We start from the raw sequence: 22,701 nt of genomic DNA, 5'->3' as shown, positions 1-22,701 counted from the left end.
TATCTATTTTGATGGATCACAGTGTTTCCTCTTAACCAAGCGATACCATACTTCAATATGGAAAGCCAGGGGTTTCTTTTCTAACCAATACCAGAGTCATTAATTGCTGGTGGATTTGGCAAAGTTATTGAACACATAATATTTAAAATTGTAAAATATTTTTAATTATAAAATTTGGTTCTTAAATTTAAATTTTTGATTATATCACATATCAAGTAGCAACCAAAATATGACTTGCCGTAAGTGTTCTTCTATGAATAATCACAATTGGACCCACAATAACTATATGTCTCCATGCATTGGACAGTGACAATGCGGTTCCAGCTCCTATAACCGTCCCATGTGACACAATCGGTGAAACCACCTAGTACTTGGTATGGATGAGCGGGTGCATTGAAAAAGAATTCAACCACAATAATTGTGTGGGTCTAACTGATGTGAACTTGGGTACACTTGGAAAATTTTATGTATACATGAAAAATGTGAACAAATGTCACAGTTCTAGTGTTTTATATACACAACTCGTGTATATTAGAGTTGCTTACTCTCTTAAATCTTTCCAAATAAAAAAATTCCAGTACACTTTATCTTGATTGAACAGATACTAGTGAACACTATGTCTTGTGTTAAACCTAACATTAGTTAATATAAAAAAAAAATGTGTTGAAATAAATGGGTAGAATATTTCATATTAAACCCATGATAAAAGTTAACTCACATTTGAAAAAAAATGGAGTTAACTCACACTTGAAAAAAAATCTAAGTATAAGTTATAAATTTTACATTGATTAGAAAAATGAGAAAATTAAGTTATTTTATTTAAAACTCTAAGGTACTCTTAAAATTTTCATTTCAGTTATACTTCTATGTGACGGTTATAATTACCATGATAAAGATATTTAAAATTAGTTGAGAATAAAAAATCACTTATTAACATAAGAAAATTAAATTAAAATTAAAATGAACTCTTCAATTCATGTTTTATATCATAATATTGTGTTATTTTCCTAATGAGCGATTTATAAATAACTATCATAAGATTACATTATTTCAAAATATGTTGTTTATAGAGTACCATTGTTTGGAAAAAGGTTGGTGTTGGACGTTAATTTGTGGTTCACATACAGATATATAAATATAGGTGTTATATATGATGTGAAAATAAAAGGGATAAAAAAATAACTATTTTATTTAAATGAAAGTATTGCATATCAATGCTCTCGTAATTAAGAATCATTTCAGAATTAAAATCACTTAAAATATTAATGACATTACAAGACAAGTTTAATACCCAGTCATTTTATTTATTAAGAGTTATATATTATAATTACTTAATTAATAAGCTCTGATAAATTATTTATAATTAAAAAAAAAATGAACAAACCAATGTATAGCTTGATAATTTATATCACACTGAGGTCTCTTAAATAATTGTTTAAGTTCTAAAATTTCTAGATACACACCTACAAGAAGGTGAATCCTACATTTTTTATACTTTTCCAAAGATGTCCCCAAATTTGTTTCTTTAAATTATTTTAAATAAATATTGCAAATGACATTGTCAAGAATATGTTTTTATTTATATATAGAACCAAAATAATGTGATATGTTTTCTTGAAATAAAAAACCAACACAAAATATATAGTCATAAGCAATTAATGTTCTCCATATATATATACATATATATATATATATATATATGCATAGACTTAAAGCAATAACGTCGCTTTGGCCGAGTGGTTAAGGCGTGTGCCTGCTAAGTACATGGGGTTTCCCCGCGAGAGTTCGAATCTCTCAGGCGACGTTTAACTTTGCTAAAGTTTTCACTGTTTTTTTTCTTTCTATTTTTCACATTAAAAGAAAAAGTGTTTAACAACTTATAAAACTTTGATGAAAATCCAGGGTACATTATTATATTTACTCATCACATTCATTTATTTTTTTCAAATTTTACAAACATAAAACTAATTATTTTAAATCTTACAATGTTCAAATTATATTTCACCATTTAAAAATTAGATTTACGGAAAAATATAAATCGAGACTGCAAAACTATGGAGAAAAACCATTGACGTATACAATGACTAAAATAATATTTCTATGATTTTATTTTTCCAAAAAAAAAAAACTTTTTAACATTTTAAACTAACCAAAACCAGTTTAGGACAAATTCAACAACTTTAAAAGAATATTCATTGGAAAGAGTAAACGACTTCTAAAAAATTTAAAAAATTATAAGAGTTTCCAGAAATATTTTAAAAAATGGTTTCATGTTACAGAAATCATGCGCAAAAGTTGTGAATTTTAACGTCCAAATTTTAAAGTTACAAAAAGGAATGGGATGATTTCATTATATACAAGTTACATAAAACTTTGTTTGACCTAAAACAAACACCAATAGTATAGTTCGATCATGTAGACTCTAACTTAATGAAGGAAGGATTTAAAAAACAAAACTAGGATTTAACTTAATTTGTAGAGTTTGTATTCTATTTTTTGTTTTGTAATTTTTTTTTTCTTGTACATCCTTAAGTGTAAAATTTTTTATTGCATAAAACCATTGGAAGATATTTATAATTTAAGACAATTAAGGTGTTGGTATGTATAATTTCATGGAGTAGCAATTCATGATGGAACATAAAAATATAAGCTAAATCAAATTGTAAGACATTCGATGCTAAATCAATCCTACACTCATAAACTAATACAACATTTTAAGAAAATGAATTATATTAATTTCTTTTTAAACAAAATTTAGATCAAACTAATACATTTGAAAATAGTAAAATAACCGACAGATAAAGAAAAACAAAATATTTAGCTTTTTTTTTTTCTGTCAAGAGTGATTTTCAATTTATTTCATATTTAAACAACATTATTATCAATATGATCCTGAAATATTTAATTAAAACACACAAATTACTTTAATCCACAAATTTTAAGTTTTTTCATTATAATATTAATATGAATTTTCTTCTAAAAACTATAAGTAACACCAATGGGACTTTGATTATGTAACATCCCGTTTTCATAGTTGTTATACTATTAAACAAAATATTAAATTTAATAATTCAAAAGCAGTTGATAGAAACAGGCCAGTATAAAGTACAATACAGTCATCCTCAAAATAACTATACATATACTATATACTGTCTATACTAAACAAAAGGGTTACAAAACACCCTAAGCATCTATGAGGAATAACAAATTACACCTACTGCTGGAAATGTCCCGGAACCCACTCAACTCCTGTCCAGGAGTGGTGTATCCTCACCTACACCTTTATCTGTTCACGCCATTCAATAAGGACGATCATTGCAAAAATAGAAGACACAAAGAACACACAACATGCAAGAAGGGTAAGCTAACTTGAACCAAGAATAAATCAAGAACTTTTGATAGTTAGGCATTAATCAGGGTTAATCACACAATTATCAAAATTATCCAATTCATCACAACCATAACACCATAACACCATTCTAGACTCGATATCCAAATTATGTAAGTGACATTGGAGCTCTTGGTGGCTTGCACTTATGACGGTTCCAAAACTCTGCAGAGTTTTAGGCACAAGGGGTATTCACCCAACCACTCTCAAGGTAAGCCCCATCACGTCTATGACGGATCGGGTCCATAGACCAGGACCTCCTGCTACTCCCCCCGACGTAATCCATCATACTCTACATGAGTCTTAATGGTTACTAGGAGGGTCAGGATGCCACCAATATGAGTCCTCATGTCCTTACATTTACTAAAACCATTTTCCTTAGAATTTCCCTTGAAATCCTAACTCCAACACATAACCATACAGACCAATTCCACACAATATCATTACACTGACTATCATGCATAAGAGTCACATACAAGACTAACCATTATCACACCAATTCAATTAATACAGCTGGAATTAATCAAAACAGGGAAGAAACTCAATTTCTGCAGTGAATCTCGCCTAAGCTAGAGAGTTTGTCTCGCTTAGGCGAGCTGCTCTCGCCTGGGCGAGACCTCTTACAGTGGCAAAATAAAAATCCTGGGCAAACTCTCGCTCAGGCTAAACTGGCCGCCTAGACGAGAAGTTATCTCGCTCAGGCGACTCCAGCTCGCCTAGGCGAAATTTCACGCAGTGACAGAGGTGATCTTCTGGTATTTTCGCTCAGGCGAGAGCTGCTCGCCTGGGCGAAATTACCAGGATTTCTCATTTGTTCTTCACATGCAGGCTCGCTCAACTTCATCCAACACTCAATTTCACACACAAGCAGTTCCAAACACATATTAAACACATAATCAAGCTATTCTATCACTTATGAACACATTTCATACGAAAATTGGGTGAAAAGTCAGCTCCCCTTACCTATTTTTGGGTGAATACTTGAGTGAAGACAATCTAAGAGAGGGGGAGCAAAATTCCTCAGCTTGACCTTGAAGAATTCATCATCCAGCCACATGAAAAGGATGAACACCTGATTAAACTCTGAATGGAAGCAGGAATTCGAGTTGAATTTCGAAATTGAACTTCAAACCACAAAGAGAGGCTTACCTAGAAGAAGAGAGGCTATGAGTGGAGGCAGCAGGAGACTCAGGTGTGGTTTCTTCTCCAGAACCTGATCAAGAATCAAGAGGTTGTGAGATGGCATCAAGGTTTGAGAGATAGACAGATGAGGAGAGAGTTGAATTTGCAGAGAAACTGAGAGAGAAGGGGTTGGGTTTCTATTTTGGGAAAACTTGGAAAAGAAGGATATTACAAATTACATGTAACATCACGAAATTTTCAACCTCTACATATTTGAAGTTTACTGGAATACAATAATTATAAGATAAACATAAGCATAATATGATCAAATATGATAAAATCTCCACACTATTCTTTAAATAAGTTATAATAAAGTAATATTTTATTGTATTATTTTTAAGCAGACTACTGAGTATTGAAACACAATGGAACGATGATTTAATTCCAGACAAATAAGTCCAAAATCAAGAGAGAAAAAGAAAAAGAAAAGGGAGCTTTAACAAAAGAAAGATAAAAAATAAATTTAAGTAATAATTGAAATTATTGATTGAAAATGGTTCTTTATTTATACATAACTAATATATTTCACATTCAATGATTAAAAATTATTTATTTTCCTTAAATAGATCTTCTTCTTCTTTTTTTTATAATTTTTCTCTATATACAATAGCTTGTGAATCAAATTCTAATAATAGAATAATGACAAATTAGTGTGATAGAAATGATAAGGATATTGTATTATGCTATAGAAATTCCAAGTGTAGTTTCTATTCTTAACTTTGATCAAGTAAGCTATTATCCTTAAAAACTGATCAAGAAAATTAATCAGAAAATTAAAAATTAATCATTAATTTATAAATTGTTCTTTTAATAATTAAAAAAAAACATAAAATCATTATTAGGTGAGGAAAAAATAACGATAATGAAGCAAAATTGCAGGTGTTACAGGAATAGTAATAATCGTGTTCCTCTCTCGTTTTGTTCTTTCTCTCCGTTCTCTCTGAGCATTTTCCTTTCCTAATGGGAGCTGAATCAGAATCTCATCAAACAGCACCTGCGTTGGCGGATCCACGCCGCCGGAGGACGTGTTCGCCGGATATGAGGGAGACGGCGGCGTTCCGGTCTATCGCGGAGGTGGATCTGACCGTTGATGGTGTTGTCTGGCACCACAGGGCTCTCCGTCTTCATCGGAGAGATCAGTAATTGGCCGAAGCCTTCACATCGGCTAGTAGCTCGTTTTATAAACGATTAGGTTAGGGTTTCTGTATCGCATTTTCGACTTAACGAATCGTGCCTTTTTTTTTTGTTTTTTCGCGGAGTTTGAACTTGATTTTCCCAGTTTGTGATGTCAATGCAGGTGTTCGTTTCATGCGGGAAATTGTTGTTAATGTTTGTTTTGCAATGTTTGACAACATGTTGCATGAATTGAATAGTATTTGGTACTGGTGTGAGATAAACTCCGTTGTGTTAACTTGTGTCTTGTGGAGTAAGTAGACAGATCAGCAATTTCTCTCATCCTTTCAGGTGTCAATTGTCGTATTGTTTGGTCCTTGATTTGTTGAATATCAGCTTACCTTGCTGCTTAATCCAACATGATTTGGAATGCAAGTATAGATTACTTACTATGTTAGTTTGTGCTTGGGTGTTAGGTTCCCCTTGAAATAGTTTATTTATTGCTTAGTTGGACTTATCTAATGACATATGCACTAGTTCATGTGTATGGAAGAGTTTATGAAAAGGGTTTATATTGATATGTCCTTAAGCAATTTTATCTTATTTCAAAATAAGCTCTTATGAAAACAATTTAACCACATCTCTTGGATAATTAAAGTATTTTATACATAAGTGCCTACATGATAAGTACTTATTCGATAAGTGCTGAAGAAAGTCGTTCGAAATGGAACCTTGGTGTAGTTGACATTGAGTGCGGGAATTGTTCGGTGAGCCTGTAATTGGTTCCTAAAACTCTGAAAATTAGGTTGTATTTGTCTGCCGTCGCACTGCACTTTTGTGTTATTTTCAGTTAGTAGAGAGTCAATGATTCTAGTTTCGTCAGATTCCGTTAAATGCTTTTCAAGTAGTAACAGTAAACTTTAATTTTTTACTTGTTTTGGGGCTTTTTATCACATGGTGGGAGGGAATTGTGAATGTCATATGACAAACTATCGGGCTTTACTGACAATTTTTAGGTATTTTAACGTTTCAGGCGAAATTGCTTTTTTTTTTTTTTGTAACGTTTCAAGTCTTTGTAACGCATGTGTATTAATTTTCTACTTTTCCTCTTTACATATATATATTTGGCTGTGATGTGAAATTTTGTCACATGGAAGCTGTTTCTCAAGTATCTACTCCCAAGTATCCCGAAAAGCTGGTAAATTTTATCCTCTCATGACAAAACTTTCTATAATGACTTGTTGCTACCCCCAGAATAATCTTGAAATGGCAGATAATACAATAGAGGTAATGGAATGCCAAATTTGCAACAGCTGGCTGTAAGTTGGGTACATCGTAACATCACCTTTGGTCAATGAAAATGATGACTTTCTGAGATTGGTAATAAATACTTTCTGCAATGATATTATTAGTTGAAATGAAACGTACCAGTGCCATAGGGAAAATATGTTAATCTTTTCTGGGACTTGGCCTTGTGGTCATGTAATAGCATTTATTATTTGTACCACTCTCCCTCATATAGTATCTTAATGTCAGCCCTATTGAAAGGAGAACTTGTCCCTTTGTATATTGTCATTCTTTTGTTTTTGCATCTGAACTAAACTTTTACATTGAAGTATGGCCATGCAATGTTTAATTAAAAGCAGGCAAATATTCACTCTGTAATTTTATCTAGGGTAAAAAGTCTCTTTAGACCCTGAAAGTATTAAAATTGAAAACAGGTATATGAAATAATTTTAGTCCTGTCATTAAAATCCCTCTACCTGATACACTTACAATCATTTTGGTTACTGAATTTTAGCATTTACTGTTATTTTAAGTCCTTAAACTCTATCATTTATTGACATTCTTTCCTTAAACTCTATTCCTTAAATTTAACCACTTACTGTGATTCTAGTCTTGAAATTTAACCATTTATTTTCATTTTAGTCCCTTTCATGAACTAATGATAGTAAATGATCAAGTTTAAGCACTAAAATGGTTAAACTCAGACTAAAATGATAGCAGGCCAATGTTAAGGGAACAAAATGACAGTAAGTGTATCAGGTGAGAGTGTTCTAAGGACGATACTGAAGTGATAGAGAAAGAGAAATTACACTTTCAGGGAACCAAGTAATGCTGCATTAGACTTTTAGGACTAAATTCATTTTTTACCATTTTATTTGGTTTTGCCATTATGGTCACAACATTATTTTAAGTTAGGCTCAAGGTTGCTGTAGATATCTATGTTCTTAGTGTTCTCTACATTTATGTATTTGCAACAGATTGGTGTTAAAGCAGAGTAGAGGGCTCATTGGTACTCTGACTTTTGCTTTCAATTTTTGTTTAAATTTCTCCTTTGGTTGCATGGGTGCAATTTCCGATTGAAATCATTAGTCTGAACCCAAACAGGGATATAGCTGTTCTTGACTTCTTCATTTGAAACAATATGGTACATAAATTTAAATCTGTTTTATGTTCCTAACATGACAAATCATGGATTTTTTCCCTCTAACCGAACTGATGGCCAACACATTTAACATGAAAACATATTATCTTGAGACATCTCTCATGATGTCTACCATGTAATCTGATCTTTTATCGTATTGATTTTGCTTGAAGGTCTTGTCGGTGTTTTAGTGCAATTTTTGTTGATAGAAAACTGTTCTTTTATGTTATTCTGATCTTTGTTGTGAGGAAATTGAAATATCACAATATTGTAATATAAGCTTTTAAATTTCAATTTTACAGGCAACAAATAATGAACCCCCGGGCTTCAAAATGTGACTTCATTCTCACCTGTTTCCTTTTGTAGGTCAAAAACCCTCGTCTTCCATCTGTCCTAAGTAAGCTTCTTCGGCCTTTACCTATCTATATCTATTGAAATGTTTTTCCCTGATGGAGGTCCTTTTCTGGACCATCTTTTAAAGCTTCAAGAACTGTGCTCTAAGTATGTATGTTTGCCAATTCAGTTATACTAATTTTGAGTGAGTTAATTAAATGTTGCATATTTTGTTGATTTTGCCCGTTAGAGGAGTTTTACCCCTTCCACTGCCTGAACAGGCATATTCAACAGCTACTACCATTTGACTTAAAGCAAATATTTATCTATTTCCATTTTTTTCCTGCTGTCTATCTGCACAGTACTTTCCTGTAAGCATGCAGACAGGGATGTGAGATACGAGACTGTTTTTGCTAATTGATTGTTATCGTACTGGTTTTACAAGATGAACATCAAATGGCCCAACAAACCAGCACTCCTCTAGCATTGACACATGCTGGCTACAGTTCTATGCCCAAATTGAGGTGAACGTATACCACAGCTTAATTCGACAAGTACGATCCTCAAGCCAGTGATTGCACAAAACCGTGAGCTATTTCTGGGTTGGTCGGCATTTTTTGGATTCTTTCTGCAGAAAGTACTCGTCATTTTCTTATATTGCTCTTTTACTGGATTACTTATTCGTGGTACAGCTTGTAAAGATAGTTTGGTAGTACAAATTGTAACAGTAGTATTGTCATTCTCTTTAAAATTAGTTTCATTAGGGTAGGTATTTCCTTTAAAATGCTTTAAATCATCGGCTTCATAACAGACGAACAAAAAACTTGTATGCGCAGTGACATCAAAAAGCACAACTATCCCAAGTCTGACGCAATGCTAGTTCTCTATTACAGGTCTCGTTCGGCAATGAACACCCAAAAGCATTTCAGAATGCGGACAAGCGCACTCCATTTACATCTGTTAATAGCAAAATCCTAAGCAGTGAAAGTGAACGCATTATAAAAGCTTCGCTTTAAATTTGGTACAAGTTCTTAACTTGACCTAACTCCAAAAAATGAGAATTTTAATTTTTAATCTATACAAATAATGTATCAGAGAAGCATTGTAAAAAAATATTGCTTATCTCTGAGTTCAGAGCAATTTCCTGTGGACCGAAATGGGAACGGCATTCCCGGCAACTAGGGAACAAAAATCCGCCGTAATGCCATGATTCCAGATCAACAACGAAATCCATCGACTGCAGGCTGAAAAACACACCTCTGATCATGTGCCCCTTAGGTCGCAGAGCTAAGCATTCTACCAGCTTACATGATTCATATACCACAAAATTACTTCTCAGTTTCTTGGCGCCGCCGCCGCCAAGCGAACTATAAAAAAATCAACAGATCAGTTATTACCATATTCCCGGCAATGGCCGCACCTCCAACTTCCAAGCGATGGTAATTCAACCCACGGTGAACATTGGCTGTGAATCAAAATCCCACAAATCTCACAACGGAGATCAGGTACTGGTTCCATTTGTGAACATTGCATACAACTATGGCCGGTGTAAGTCATAGGTTCTGATTTATCTGCCAAACTAGCATCGCACGGTTCAGGACCAAGGGTGGTGTTGGTGGTAGAATTTTCCATATATCCTGACAAGTCGTCAGACATGTCAACACCCTCAAACTGACCACCATCATCTGACTGTAGCAATTCTGTTACAGAGAAGTAGGTATGGGGTTCAAAATCCATGTAATCATCGTAATTTACATTTTGAGACTCATTCGGCAGCTTGTTGTCAAAGTCAACACCAGAGGTATATTCCAACGGTGTAGATTCCTCCGCAGGGTAGGTAGAGAATTCAGCATCCAAAGGTACACCTTCAAAAGAAACATCATCACCCTCATTCTTAACATTCCTTCTCACTGGCAGTTTCTGAGGCCCTGGTGCAGAGACACCGTTCCACTCCATATCCTCTTCCATCTTGGGTTCTGTTACCAGTTCAACACTTGTGAGAGAGAAAAGAAGAGGATCATCCTCAACAGGAAAGACGGGAGTAGGATCCTCATCAGGAAAGACATGACTAGGATCCTCCGCAGAAAAGGCGGAAGTATCATCATATAAAGGAAAGACCGGAGTAGCAGCTTCACACTCTCTCATATCAGAGATTGCTCCAGAATCGGTATCTGCTCCAGAATGTTGTTCTTTCTTTGCTTTTGTGCGTGACCTTTTGCCATTGCCCTCTTGTCTCTTAGGCTTCAAATCAGAGTAAGGACAAACAGGTGATTTTATCCTTCGACACTTGCAACATTTGAAGCTCAACACATTAGAAAGTTTGGATTCTTCAAGTTCAACGGCTTCAGCATGATACCAATCTGAAAAGCAAAACATATCAGATAAAAGAGTATAAAGTATTTCATAAATTATTTACTACACAAAAACTTACTTTGGCATGTCTCACAGCAAATATACATCAGATCAGACGTATATGGCTTTCGACACAAGTGACAAACAGGTTTTAGTCCTGGTATGTTCGAGCTCCCTTTTAAAAGTATGTTCCTGAGCATGAAATCGCCTGAATCTTCATTATGTTTCTTTTTCCATATAATGCCCCAAGAACAATTTTTGCGATGGCGTTTTGCAGCTGAAGTTTCCACAGAAGCAACTTGTTGCATGTCAAGATGATTATCATTTATCCTAGTAGTTGGTTCTAGTTCAGAGCGTTTAGCCTTTGTTTTTTTCAAACTCGTCGCAGGAGTAACTTGTTTCATGGGATTATTAGCCTTTGTCTTGGAAGATTTCGGTACTTGATCAAGAGTTCTAGGCTTTGATCTCTTCAAAACTGTACCAGAGTTATTTTCTCGTCCTCGTAGGAGTAATGGACTGGTTGGAGATTCATTACTATTCTCTTTTTGAGCAAGTAATCTGGCATGGTAACATTGCTTGCACGTGATCAAGTACTCAACTTCATTTGCAGAGACTATTTGACTTGTGGAACAACCCTCATGACAATAGCCTAGCACCCCCATAAGGAAAAAATTACATTCATGAACAAGAATAATACAAATGCTTGGATTTCAAATATCAAACATCAATATAAAGTTTTGTTTATGTCTAACTGTTAATTACCAGAACATAAGTTTAACTTAAACAAGAGATGCGAAAGAATACCAGAAATTATCACATCTCTCTCTCTGCATGTATTCAAGGGTAAAACGATAAAGCGTTGAAAACAGTAAAATTCAACTACTACGAGAACATTAAAAGAGACTCTTTTTCTCGCAATTTCTACAGCATTTTAAAAAGGAAAATGGTATATGTACACCATTTGATTTTTCTACACCTATCCAACACGTAAAAAAGTGTAATATATTTACTTTTCTATTTAATTCTTCCTAAACTGTTTTATATTTGAAATTAAAAATGTAATTTTATTAGTGTTATGTACATGTAAAACAAAACATGGAGTGTCCATGTATCATTACCCTTTTAAAAAAGGATGGAGGAGGAGATTTGGGTTGATTGAAAAGGGGAGACAAACTCCCTTAAATAGCAATTGGTAAAAAGTCTATCAATTGACCCACCAACGAGGTGCTTTCCTTAACAATTCTCCTACTCGAAGATTTTTGATTGAGTTAATAAATAATCTATACACTAACTTTATTTATTATCATGTAAGTTGCTTACATTTATAGGTCATGGTAGGATTGACAACATACACACTTGTCAATGCGAACCTATTGTGCCATAATATTTGTTAGATTTTCTTTGGTGTAAATCTTTTGCATATTCATAATTTCTTCCTTTCCTACCTCTTGAACAAAGTGATACCTATATACTTATGTGTTTTGTTCTGAATGAAAAATAAAATCTCTTACATATGCAAATAACCAACTCTTAGTGCCCCTATTGCAACTGTACTCAAACACTTAATATTTTTTTAAGTTTCAGGCTGTACTTGTTCTTCAAACTCCTTGAATGATAGAAACATATTAAAATTCTTCTTAAAAAGGTACACCCACAATCTCTTAGAGTAATCATCAATGATTAATACAAAATATTTTGCTCCTCCTAGGAATATGATGATTATCATGATGGATCTAGTCCAGTGTGTCTTTGCTTCTAATAATTGTTTTAGCAAACTAATACATCTTGTAATGTATCTCCCAAAAGCATGTATAGATTGATCATAATCTTATATGATGCTTTTCATCATTACCAATTTCCTCTTACCACCTTTAAGATCTCACCTTCAGTATGGATCTTCCACCTAAGGTTGTCTAGTTGCCTAATGGAAAATATATTCTTCGCATGTCATACCCCTTGAACTTTGCAAAAAATAATTTTTTTCTTCAGGCCCTTCATCATGGTGTCATACAAAATTTTTCAACTAAATAGGCTTATGCAATTTCCACTATGAATAGTGTTCTCTATTTGAACAATGGTGATAGACTATGGACTAATACACTCGATGAGTTGCCAAGAAAGAGATGGATCACTAAGGGACACAAAAATTTTCCTTGTTTTAACTTTCTTAGAAATGTACTTTCGCACTACCAAACTTTATATCTAATAATAAGAATAATTATTTTCTTATGTGGAAGATCATATTAATTGCAACCGAAAGGCATATACTAAGACCTCAGGAAATGAGATGAATCACAAGTGAACACATTTCAATACTAAATTTCACCTTGTTTAACTTTCCTAGACATGCCCACTTTCACATGACGACACTTTATATCTAGTAACAAGAATAATTATTTTCTTATGTGGAAGATCATACTAATTGCAACCACAGTACGGTAAGAATTTTCTCATCATGAATAGTATTGTCCGTTCAAAAATTGTGATAGACCATGAACTAATGAAATAATCCACCAGGTAAGTTCCAAAAAATACTATGAATATTATTGTCTATTGGAAGAATTTTCTCCACTATGAATAGTATTGTCTATTTCAACATTTGTGATGGACCATGAACTAATGAAGTTTTTTCCTTGTCTTAACTTTCCTAGAAATGCCACACAGTACTAGAGTGACACCAGTTCTGTTACGTACTAGTGTGACAGAATATTAACTCATGACAATAGAGATGAGTAAGAATAACACAACTCACATCAGGCAAAAATGAAATTCCATTAAATGGAAAAAGGTAGAACACCTCTCTATAAATTCAAAGGGGAGAGCAATACCACATTCTCTTTAATAAAAAATAAAAGAATACAATAACTTAGAGAATATCTATCTATATTTTAAAGCGAGAGCAATACCACACTCTCTCTTAAACTAAAAATACAATATTAAATCTCTTAATTTTTCTCAAAATTTCAAAAACATTCAAAATGGGAGGAAGAGCTTTAAGATGATTGAAAAGAGGAGACAACTCCCATTTTATAGCAATTGGTAGAAGGCTACCAATTGATCCCACCAACGTGGGGCTTTTGTTAGCATTAACTATTATGTCAATAATATAGAAATGGATGTATAGTTATATTTATAGAGAAGTTATTAAATAATAAATTTCACAACAATCAGATATTTAGGACAGCAAAATAGAGTAAATAATAAGGATGGATCATTCAGAGGTACCTTGGCATGCATTACACTTGGTAGCATCCCTGAATCAAAGTACATAGATAGGAATTAAGATCTTTAGAGAAAACAGGTTTAAAGAATAAAATGGGAAAAGGAAAGAAGATATGAATGAAAAGAGGATTATTACCTAATTAAAACACCCATCTGACATACAGAACATGACACCACATCCAAGTTATCTCTCTTGCATGTAAGGTAAAAAAATATGTCCTTGCAGATAGTTTTTAGCCGCTTTCTATGCAACCCAGATGCAGTATTCAAGTGCTGCTCTTCATTATATGGCATGTTTCCCTTACCTTCTTCATACTCTTTCACCAAATATAAAGGAATTCGTGCTTCATAAAACCAATACTTATCCTTTCCTTTTGGATCTTGCTCTATTTCAATAACATTTTTCATCACCCGAGAAGGAAGATGTTTCTGACTCCCAAAAACTATTCCATAACAATTTTTCCCCTCTACCAGTTTAGAGTCACAAATATTTGCATTTCTGAAAGCAGAAGCTTCAGTCTCTTGACCTTTTCCATCCTGGATATTCTGCTCAGGACGAATCAGATCACTCCATCTGAGATAAAAATCCAGATATCTGACCTGATGCAAATAATCAAATATTCACTGGGTCAACAAGCTTGCAAGCCAAACAAGGTTACGGCCAATGCTTGACATATAACTAAAGGAAAATAAGGAAACCTGTAGTGCCAGTTGCGATGCATTCCTACTCATTTGTACAGCAGCTCTCCAAACAAGTTGTCTACTTCTTTTGGGAATTTCAATGCCATCAGCATAAAAAATGGCAGAAATTTTTCTTGAACCACCTGTCCCCCATAATAAAGAAAACATTTTATTCACTAATAATTAAAAAAAGAAAAGGGAATTCACAAATACGAGTCCAGGGAAGCAGAGGAAACAACCAAATTGTAAAATTCAATAAGCTTTGTAGGCTGACTCGACCTAACATCTGAATCTTGACAATATAAGGTGAGTATTGTATGTTGAACACTCAGCTATCTTACTCCCAACAATATTCAAGCTCACTAGTCATCTCAACTAACATGTAAAGGTAATGTGATATTTTAATTAAAAAATATATGTTAAGATATAATTTATAATAATTAGTTCATAACAATAAATTAAAAAGTCAGGCCAAGCTGATCTTTGAGCTTGGTTCTATAGCTTAAAAGATTTGACCTCAATACAGCTCATTCTTAGACCTCACCCAACCCCAAAAGGTGAATATGGAAAAAGGATGTTAGAAGGAAGAATTAGGAAGATGATCACTAGTGCCCATTGCTGAACCCAGTTCTGATGCTTAACAAGCAAGTTGATCAATTAGTTGAGAATCTATCAATACAAGCAAGTTGATCAATTAGTTGAGAATCTATCAATTATAACAGTTTATGTTAATTGTACATGGAACAAGAGATTGGCCTGTATAAAAAGGGAATAGAGGGCAAAGGGGAAGTAAGGGGGAGACTCAGGACTCAAAAAATTCCAGGGCAAAGAGACATATTCTATACTTTCAGCTTCAGTTTCATTCCCGGACTCTTGTTAATTCTAGTTATAAGGAAGGACCTAATTCTGGCATGCAATTGAAGTTCCATCTATACTTCATTGCTATTTTATATTTCCTATATCCAGGTATATTGTGTGGTTAAAAATAAAATACCTTGTCGTGCTGCTTTTCTAACCATGGATTTTGGCAAGATAGCTTTCTGGAATATAAATTTGGTGAATTTGCCACCACGCCACCACACAAAGTTTTCAGGGCAACCCTCAGCTGTAGCTTCGTCATTAGCTGACCGCTTCTTGTAACGCCTCCCACCTGGTGCACGCTTCTGTGCTGTTCCAAGAGTGGATGTGGCACTTTGTACCATGGAAAACTCAACCAACCAGTCATCCATCAGTTTAACCCAGTCCCCACAGAAAGAAATTGTCCGAATGTTCTCCTCGAGCTGAAAATGAAGTATTAACAAAATTGCTCAGATGGAACAAGCAAGAAATGTCATGATGAGATATTCCTAATATAGGCATGATAATACACAATTCTGGAAAAGGATCACATTGACAGGCAGCAACATCAGCATCTAAACTATTTAAAGCAGTCAAGTAGACAGGACAAGTCCAAAGATATAAAAAGTGATGTAAAACTAATACATCGTATCAACTCATCAACACAACCACCATGATATATAAGCCCACATGTATTGGTTGAATAAAGCCACAAACACGCTATACAAAATCTACTCAAGTAAATAAAGTTACTTAAAGCAGCAAGGCAATCAAAGGCTAGGCATCCTTAAATAACTACTTTATAAGTGATTTAGTTCCTGTTGCAAGGGCTGAATTTCATAACAAAAGAAATAGCGAGCTATATAAAGCTGTAAATTCATTAAACAAAGAAAAGAAGTCACAGAGACGTCTAATTTAGTTCTGAGTGACATCATTCTCAATTTTTTCTTTATCATATCTATGTCACTCAGCATCTTTTGGCATCTGAATCATCATCAACTGTTGCAGGAAGTATAATTTATATGGGAAATTAGATAGGCCAAAACAAATCCTAAACTAACTAAATTCCTAACATGTGACTTCATCAACAATGAATGGCTATTAGAAAAACCAGAAAATATAACATTAAAACAAATTCATTTTTTAACAATCACTTACTTCAAGTAAAAGTGGTTTGATAGCACTAAATGTTGTGGCCTGTTCCACTCGCTTACGCCATTGCCTTCTGTGGACTGAACTTAGGAAGGGCCCAACTACTAAACCACGTAAACATTCCTCCATGTACATAATGTAGGTTGCAATACTAGGGAGTACTCCCTCCGCATTTTTTATAGGAGAAAAACCAGCAAGCACTTTCGTAGCACTCTTTGTGGCACTTAGAGCAGCATGATTTAACATGCATCCTCTCTTGCTTGAAGCAGGGGCTTTACAAGAAATGCACCAACCACACCTTTCTCTTGGAACCTCCACAGGCTTCTTCTCAGAACTTGGCCAAAAGAAACGTGAGGCAGCTAATGAGAATGCTTTTGCTTGCAAGTAAGTGTTTCCAGATGCCAATTTCCTCTGATTGTCTGACACATGGCCCTCTGACCTAGATTCCTCTGAGGAAAGAAGGGCAAATTTAGCAGCTGCTGATGCAGCAAATTCACCATGTATATAGTAATTCATGTACGACAAAGGCTTATAGGAGAAACCCATGTAGGCAAAACTATTGGTTACATTGCGTTCACACTTTTCAAAACTAGCTTGAGTGCTTTCCTTGGTTTGGAAAGAAATATTTATGGGAAACCCGGTATGGTTTGCATGGCCATAATAACTAAATTGACCATTTACTGAAGAGCACTTGCCAGGATCTACCATTGTTGGCCTATCATCAAAATTTCTATGGTTGATGTTGGAATGATGACTAACAGAAACAGAAGCAGAATCAGCTGAGAGGATGGACTCGATCCTAGTGCCCTCAGGAAGCTTTGTAGTCACAACAGGGTACTCACTACTGCTACCATTGCCATTACACTGAAGAGCAGAACTTGGAGGGGCAACTGATGAAGCATCAATAGATGGCACCATATTGTCGCAGTAAGCTGTACTGGCAGAGGTTAATGGATACTCTTCCTTCATCAAATTGCCTTCACCCACTGGAGGAAGTAAAAAAGGAGAAGGCTTTGTCTCTTCCTTAATATTTGCTGAGTTCACAATTGCTCCACTTGAAACAGAATGAAACAACAAACTTTCTGGAACACTCCAATACTGAAGCACTGCCATGCAAATATCATGGTATATTGGTCTGTGCTGCAAGGATGCATAAAGCACTTGGAGAACCTTGGGGATGTCATTCTGATTGTAGTACCTAAGACAAGATTCAGCATTGCCAATATTCAGCCTGCAATAAGCCAAGTTACAAGATCCTAAGTATATGACATCAGAAGTCGAAGTGATTAAAAAAAGATTAAGCGAAGTTTCAAGTCTAAAGATTTTAGAACCGAACTTCAAATCTCATTAGTGTCAGAAATACCACCTACTGATAGCATAACAAAACAAAAAAATAATTAAGCACAAAGATGTTGAGCATACACAAGTAGATGTTCGCAAGTTCCCATGAAGAGTTGCCCATACAAATCCCTCCCAAATATTTCAGCCCCTCGAAGTGATGTTCCCTTTGCAATGGTTGGCCCCAACATATTTATTTTGCACTCTGGACAATACCATGGCCCTTCTGGTATATGATTTTTTAACACACCGATACACCTTGAATGATAAGCAGAGGGACACCCATCACAACAAAGCAGGATCCCGTCCATGCCACAGAGGCGACATTCATCTCCATTTCTATCATCACCACCATCTTCAGTGCTTTCTGTACCTCTGGAATATGAAATAAAGCTTCCAGGTTGGTTCACAGCATTTGAAGCTGAAACAAACTTTGTAGCTTCTTTATCCTCAGACGCTGAAGTAAAGGTGTATCTTGGCTCGACTCTTCTATGCCCAACTTCTGTAGGAAGGATATCTTCTCCATCATCATCAATCCCAACCTCTGATTCTCTCCGAATGTTCATTTCATTTAAAATATCCTCAGATTCCAAAACATCATCACAGAGAATTTGCAATATCATCAGCTTCCTACTAACCGGCAGTACATAATATTCTACAGTGGACACCTCTTGGTAAAATGCTTTCCACTCATGAGAATTTGAGTGTCCACTGACTACCAAATATTGTATAAGGAAGACTGGCCATGTCACTGGATCCAACAAGCTCCATTCATTGCACCTGCAAATACATCAAACAAAATATCTTTTCAAATATAACGACTTTGCCAAATAAAATAGAGTCAATAAACAGACTGCAGTGGTGCCATTGCAATGTAGCAGAGAGTAACTTTAGACAGTTGCTATGGGATTCAAACAGCAGAGTGGTATTCAATAGCAGTCATCGCAGCAGCAATAGTGGCTTACTGCGTGCTTTAACAGCACTACCATCATATAGTCTCGCATAGACTCCAAAAAACCCATTCTTAGCCCTAAAACAATGTTGTTTTATTTATTTAGTTCATATTACATAGCAGAAAATGGCAGAAAGCCAATAATCAACTATATCAATTATATATGACATATATAATTGAAATATATGGTTCAGACATATGTAAACTTTAGGTTGCATGCAACTAAAACTAAAAGTAGACAAAAATTCACATAATATCGATTCAAAACTTAAATTGGCCAGAGGCTTGCCAGAGAGAACAAGAATAGCAGATGCAAAGAACTCCACCACACAAAGGCACTATTATCAGCTATTTAACAACTCTATTGCTATCCTGCTAAAGTGTTCGAGGAGTTGCCAACTACATCCTCATTCCAAATCTAAAATTGATAACTATGATAAAAGTGTAAGCAAGCTAACAATCACACAGCAGTATACGAATAGTTATACTACCTTAGGCATCTTGATGCTCGCTCTGAGCCCTCTGATGAGAGGAATTCAAGGTGCTGCCTCAAAACTCTCATCAGCGACAGATGAATTGCGTCAAACAGAGAATTCGTGACCTGGTAATTCAGGGCACCGATGAATTCGTCCAGAGTAAACGGCTGTAGGAACAACCGTATACTAAAGGATCTCAGGAATCCATATACAGAGAACACCAGTGAGACACATTGTTCAGGAACCCCAATGGTACCTGATGACACCGGCAACTCAGGTGGTGGTGGCAGGGTCTCAGCCTCAGCACCAGAATCCATTCCCAGGCCAGTGCCAGAATCACTCGAAGAATTGACATCCTCATCATCCTCCTCATCACCTTCTTCCTCATCTTTTTCAATCAATCCACCATCCTTCAATTCACAAACTCCAGCCCCAGATTCCTCCTTAGTGGATTCAACTGGTCCCTTCTTAGAACCAATTCCGATCTTTCCACCATTCTTTGACACCAATTCTTCTAACTTCTCCTTCCTCCCCACCAAATCACCATTAATTTCACCCTCTTTTACTAGTATAGAACGAACCTCACCACTGTCAAGGTCCTCTGAATCCCCATCCTCGTAACAAACTCTATAAAGACCACTTTCGTAGTACACTACTTTTCCTAGGAACACTCCATTCCTGGGAAAATTTTTCAAAACGAACCTTCCTACCAAAGCCACAGGTCGCGTCCCCATGGACGCCAGCTTCTTTGCTTCATTCTCATTCTCCTCATCATTTCTTCTCCTCTTCCTCGGACGCCCCCTCGGTCTCGCTACGGGCGCCTCCATCCTAGGAAAATTAGAACCCTAAGATAAAATTTCCTTTGATTTAGGCTTTCTAGCACAAAATTGATTCAAAAGCTAGGGTTCAATCAGATCCTGCAGAGGCGTATGCAGCTAGCAACAGTTGAAGATAAATGAGAGTGAAGACGAAAATCGAAGTGAGGATTGACGAAGAATTGGGGAAATGGAGAAAGAAATTCTGAGAGATTGGAGATTGGAAATGGAGAAGAAGATGTAGATAGGGTTCGAGAATTGAGCGAAGAGTTGAAGATAAATGGTGCAGAGTGCGGTTGTTAGGGGTATAAGGTGTGAGAGAAGTAGAAATGGAAGGGATAACCCTACCCTAATGAAGAAAATGCACACTGGAGAGAACAATGAATTTGATTTGGTTTGTTCTAGACTCAGTGGCTGAGTCGCGTTTTGGTTATTCTTTCTAGACCGAGTCGGAAGTGTGTTGACTCGTTGAGTCCGAGTTGAACACCCACACAAGTGAGTCAGCTCCATTTCAGAAGGTATATATGTAAGAAAAACAAATGATCTTTGGACGCGTTATTGTGCTTACGTGCTGTTGCTGACTCAACTCACCATCCTATGAAATTGAAATTTTAATTCAAATGAAAAAATAAATAAAAAACTGTAACCATTTTGCCGGGAAAGCATCAGATTTAAAAGGTATTCCTTGTAGTTTTTTTTCTCTCATTGTGTTATCAACCATTGATAATTAAGGATGAAAATGTACTGGGTCTCCGTGCCAGCTTTTTTAATTTCTAAGTTTCTTTGTTAATTTATTTTATACTTCTTGTGGAATTTTATTTTTGAAGTGAGTATGATATTTACATGTAATAATTGTCTTCATACAAACAATTGTTGTTTAAAAAGATCATTTAAAAGCTAATGTTTAGTTGAAATAGCCTTACAACAAACGATAACTAATAACTAATAAAATAGACTAAATTCAACATATTGTTTTCTAATTATAGTTTTTTATTAGGTTAAATTTGTTTAGTTGGTGATGAAATGTAATTATTTCAACTGGTTGAACCTTTAATTGAAGTGTTGGTTTAGATATTTAGAATTTTGGTTTTCTTTGATTTTTTCTAACTATTGCTTGGACACCAAATCACTTTTTAAGTATAGGAAACTATCTTTGATGAATTGTTATTAGTGAATTATATTTGAGAATCTAGTTGAAACTAAATATAAATAACTATGTTCATGTATGTGCAATACTAAGAAGAAAAGTTGTGAGTACTTTTGTGAATGATTTTATAATAATAATTTGGTATAGTTAGATTGTTGGTTAATGGTTGATGAAAAATTTGTATATGTTTTAGTTTGAGTTTTAAATATGAGCTAAGTAAGTAAATATAGTTTTATTTAAGTTAGATGTGTATTGAATTGAGTTATACAGTAAATTGTGAGTTCAATCTAAGTGGATGTTATTTGATAGATGATATAAATGTTTTTAATCTATTAGATGTAATTATGTTTTGGTTTACTTTTTGTTCAAATGAAATATTTTTTCTCAAAGAATATTTTGGTCTTTGGTTTATCAAATGATAGTACTCTCACCCAAGTTATACAATTTTAAAGCATCTGCTTATTTTATATTTAAATTTCGTTCAAACGAGATTGTGTCACTCAAGTGACAATTTAAGTGATAATTTATGATCAAGAAATAATCTTATATTATGGGTTTGAATTATTTTAATTGATTAATTGTTATTTGCATGTTTACTAATGATGACTATATGACATTATATTAGTTGATGTTATAAATATGGGATAAAATGTGAACATTTGTAGTTATGTATGTATTAAGTAGACAAATATGTGTTAACAACTACATTTTAACTACATTGAGTGTTCAAATAAGTAGATTAAAAGTTCTTTATGTGGTGAGAAGTTGAAGGAGTGATATATTTAATGTAGGTATTCTTGAAAGCACAAGTATATATAATTTGTTGTATGTATGTAGATTTATGTGTTGATTTTAATTGATGAATGAATGAATTAACATTTTAAGTATATGTTGATTATTTTTATATATGAGCTAAAGTTAAAATATTATTACACGGATTTTTGGTATTTTACTCTATTTATTATGTATATGGAATTTCATTATATTGAATACATGTATAAATGCTTATGAGGTATAAGAGTTGAACTTAGAAGAGAGTAGTATAAAAGTTTTTTTAGTACCTTTTAAAGTGAATGTATATACACTTCGAGATCAATCAATGTATATTACGTATATGATTATGTTTTAAGTACTTTTGGTTTTGTAAACTCTCTAAATACTTTACATTCTATATGTAGTTGAATGTTTTAACTAGCTAAGGAAATTGGTTAGAAATCTAAATGAATTTCTAATATAATTTATGTTGAACATTTAGAATGACACGTATATCACCTACCCCTCCTTA

The 22,701-nt window shown here is 34.4% G+C and overlaps 1 protein-coding gene, 1 long non-coding RNA gene and 1 other non-coding gene across 8 annotated transcripts; 2 read left to right on the top strand and 1 right to left on the bottom strand.

Annotated features, from left to right (window-relative positions):
• The first annotated feature begins 1,722 nt into the window (after window positions 1-1,722).
• Window positions 1,723-1,804, top strand: TRNAS-GCU. Its single transcript has one exon. It is a non-coding gene; the product is annotated as a tRNA-Ser (tRNA).
• A 3,618-nt stretch (window positions 1,805-5,422) lies between these two features.
• Window positions 5,423-9,279, top strand: LOC114169278. 6 transcript variants are annotated; one of them, XR_003600875.1, is made up of 3 exons: window positions 5,423-7,063; window positions 8,414-8,508; window positions 8,890-9,279. It is a non-coding gene; the product is annotated as an uncharacterized LOC114169278 (long non-coding RNA). The 6 variants fall into 6 exon arrangements; XR_003600878.1 differs by having other exon boundaries at window positions 8,807-9,279; XR_003600876.1 differs by having other exon boundaries at window positions 5,423-5,762; window positions 5,868-7,063; window positions 8,414-9,195.
• Window positions 9,280-9,310: 31 nt separating this feature from the next.
• LOC114169277 (DDT domain-containing protein PTM-like) lies at window positions 9,311-20,749 on the bottom strand. Its single transcript, XM_028054352.1, has 10 exons — window positions 19,470-20,749; window positions 18,111-18,806; window positions 16,695-17,919; window positions 15,694-15,979; window positions 14,718-14,842; window positions 14,155-14,618; window positions 14,022-14,050; window positions 10,876-11,445; window positions 9,842-10,804; window positions 9,311-9,747 (listed from the first exon to the last, which is right to left on the bottom strand). Exons 1-10 carry the CDS (start codon window positions 20,279-20,281, stop codon window positions 9,719-9,721), a joined length of 5,199 nt encoding a protein of 1,732 aa, XP_027910153.1. The 5' UTR covers window positions 20,282-20,749; the 3' UTR covers window positions 9,311-9,718.
• Window positions 20,750-22,701: the final 1,952 nt, after the last annotated feature.

This window comes from Vigna unguiculata, chromosome 11 (assembly GCF_004118075.2).
Source record: "Vigna unguiculata cultivar IT97K-499-35 chromosome 11, ASM411807v1, whole genome shotgun sequence".
In the NCBI taxonomy this organism is placed as follows: domain Eukaryota; kingdom Viridiplantae; phylum Streptophyta; class Magnoliopsida; order Fabales; family Fabaceae; genus Vigna; species Vigna unguiculata.
Note: the sequence above shows the minus strand (reverse complement) of the source record. Positions and strands in the feature narration are given on the sequence as shown.

Excerpts from the sequence above, each read along its gene's own strand:
- LOC114169277 (XM_028054352.1), bottom strand. The coding sequence starts at position 20,281 with ATGGAGGCGCCCGTAGCGAGACCGAGGGGGCGTCCGAGGAAGAGGAGA. Across the intron at positions 15,980-16,694 it reads TCAAACCACTTTTACTTGAA|CTCGAGGAGAACATTCGGAC; the intron begins GTAAGTGATTGT and ends CTTCATTTTCAG. Across the intron at positions 11,446-14,021 it reads CAAGTGTAATGCATGCCAAG|GCTATTGTCATGAGGGTTGT; the intron begins GTACCTCTGAAT and ends TGGGGGTGCTAG.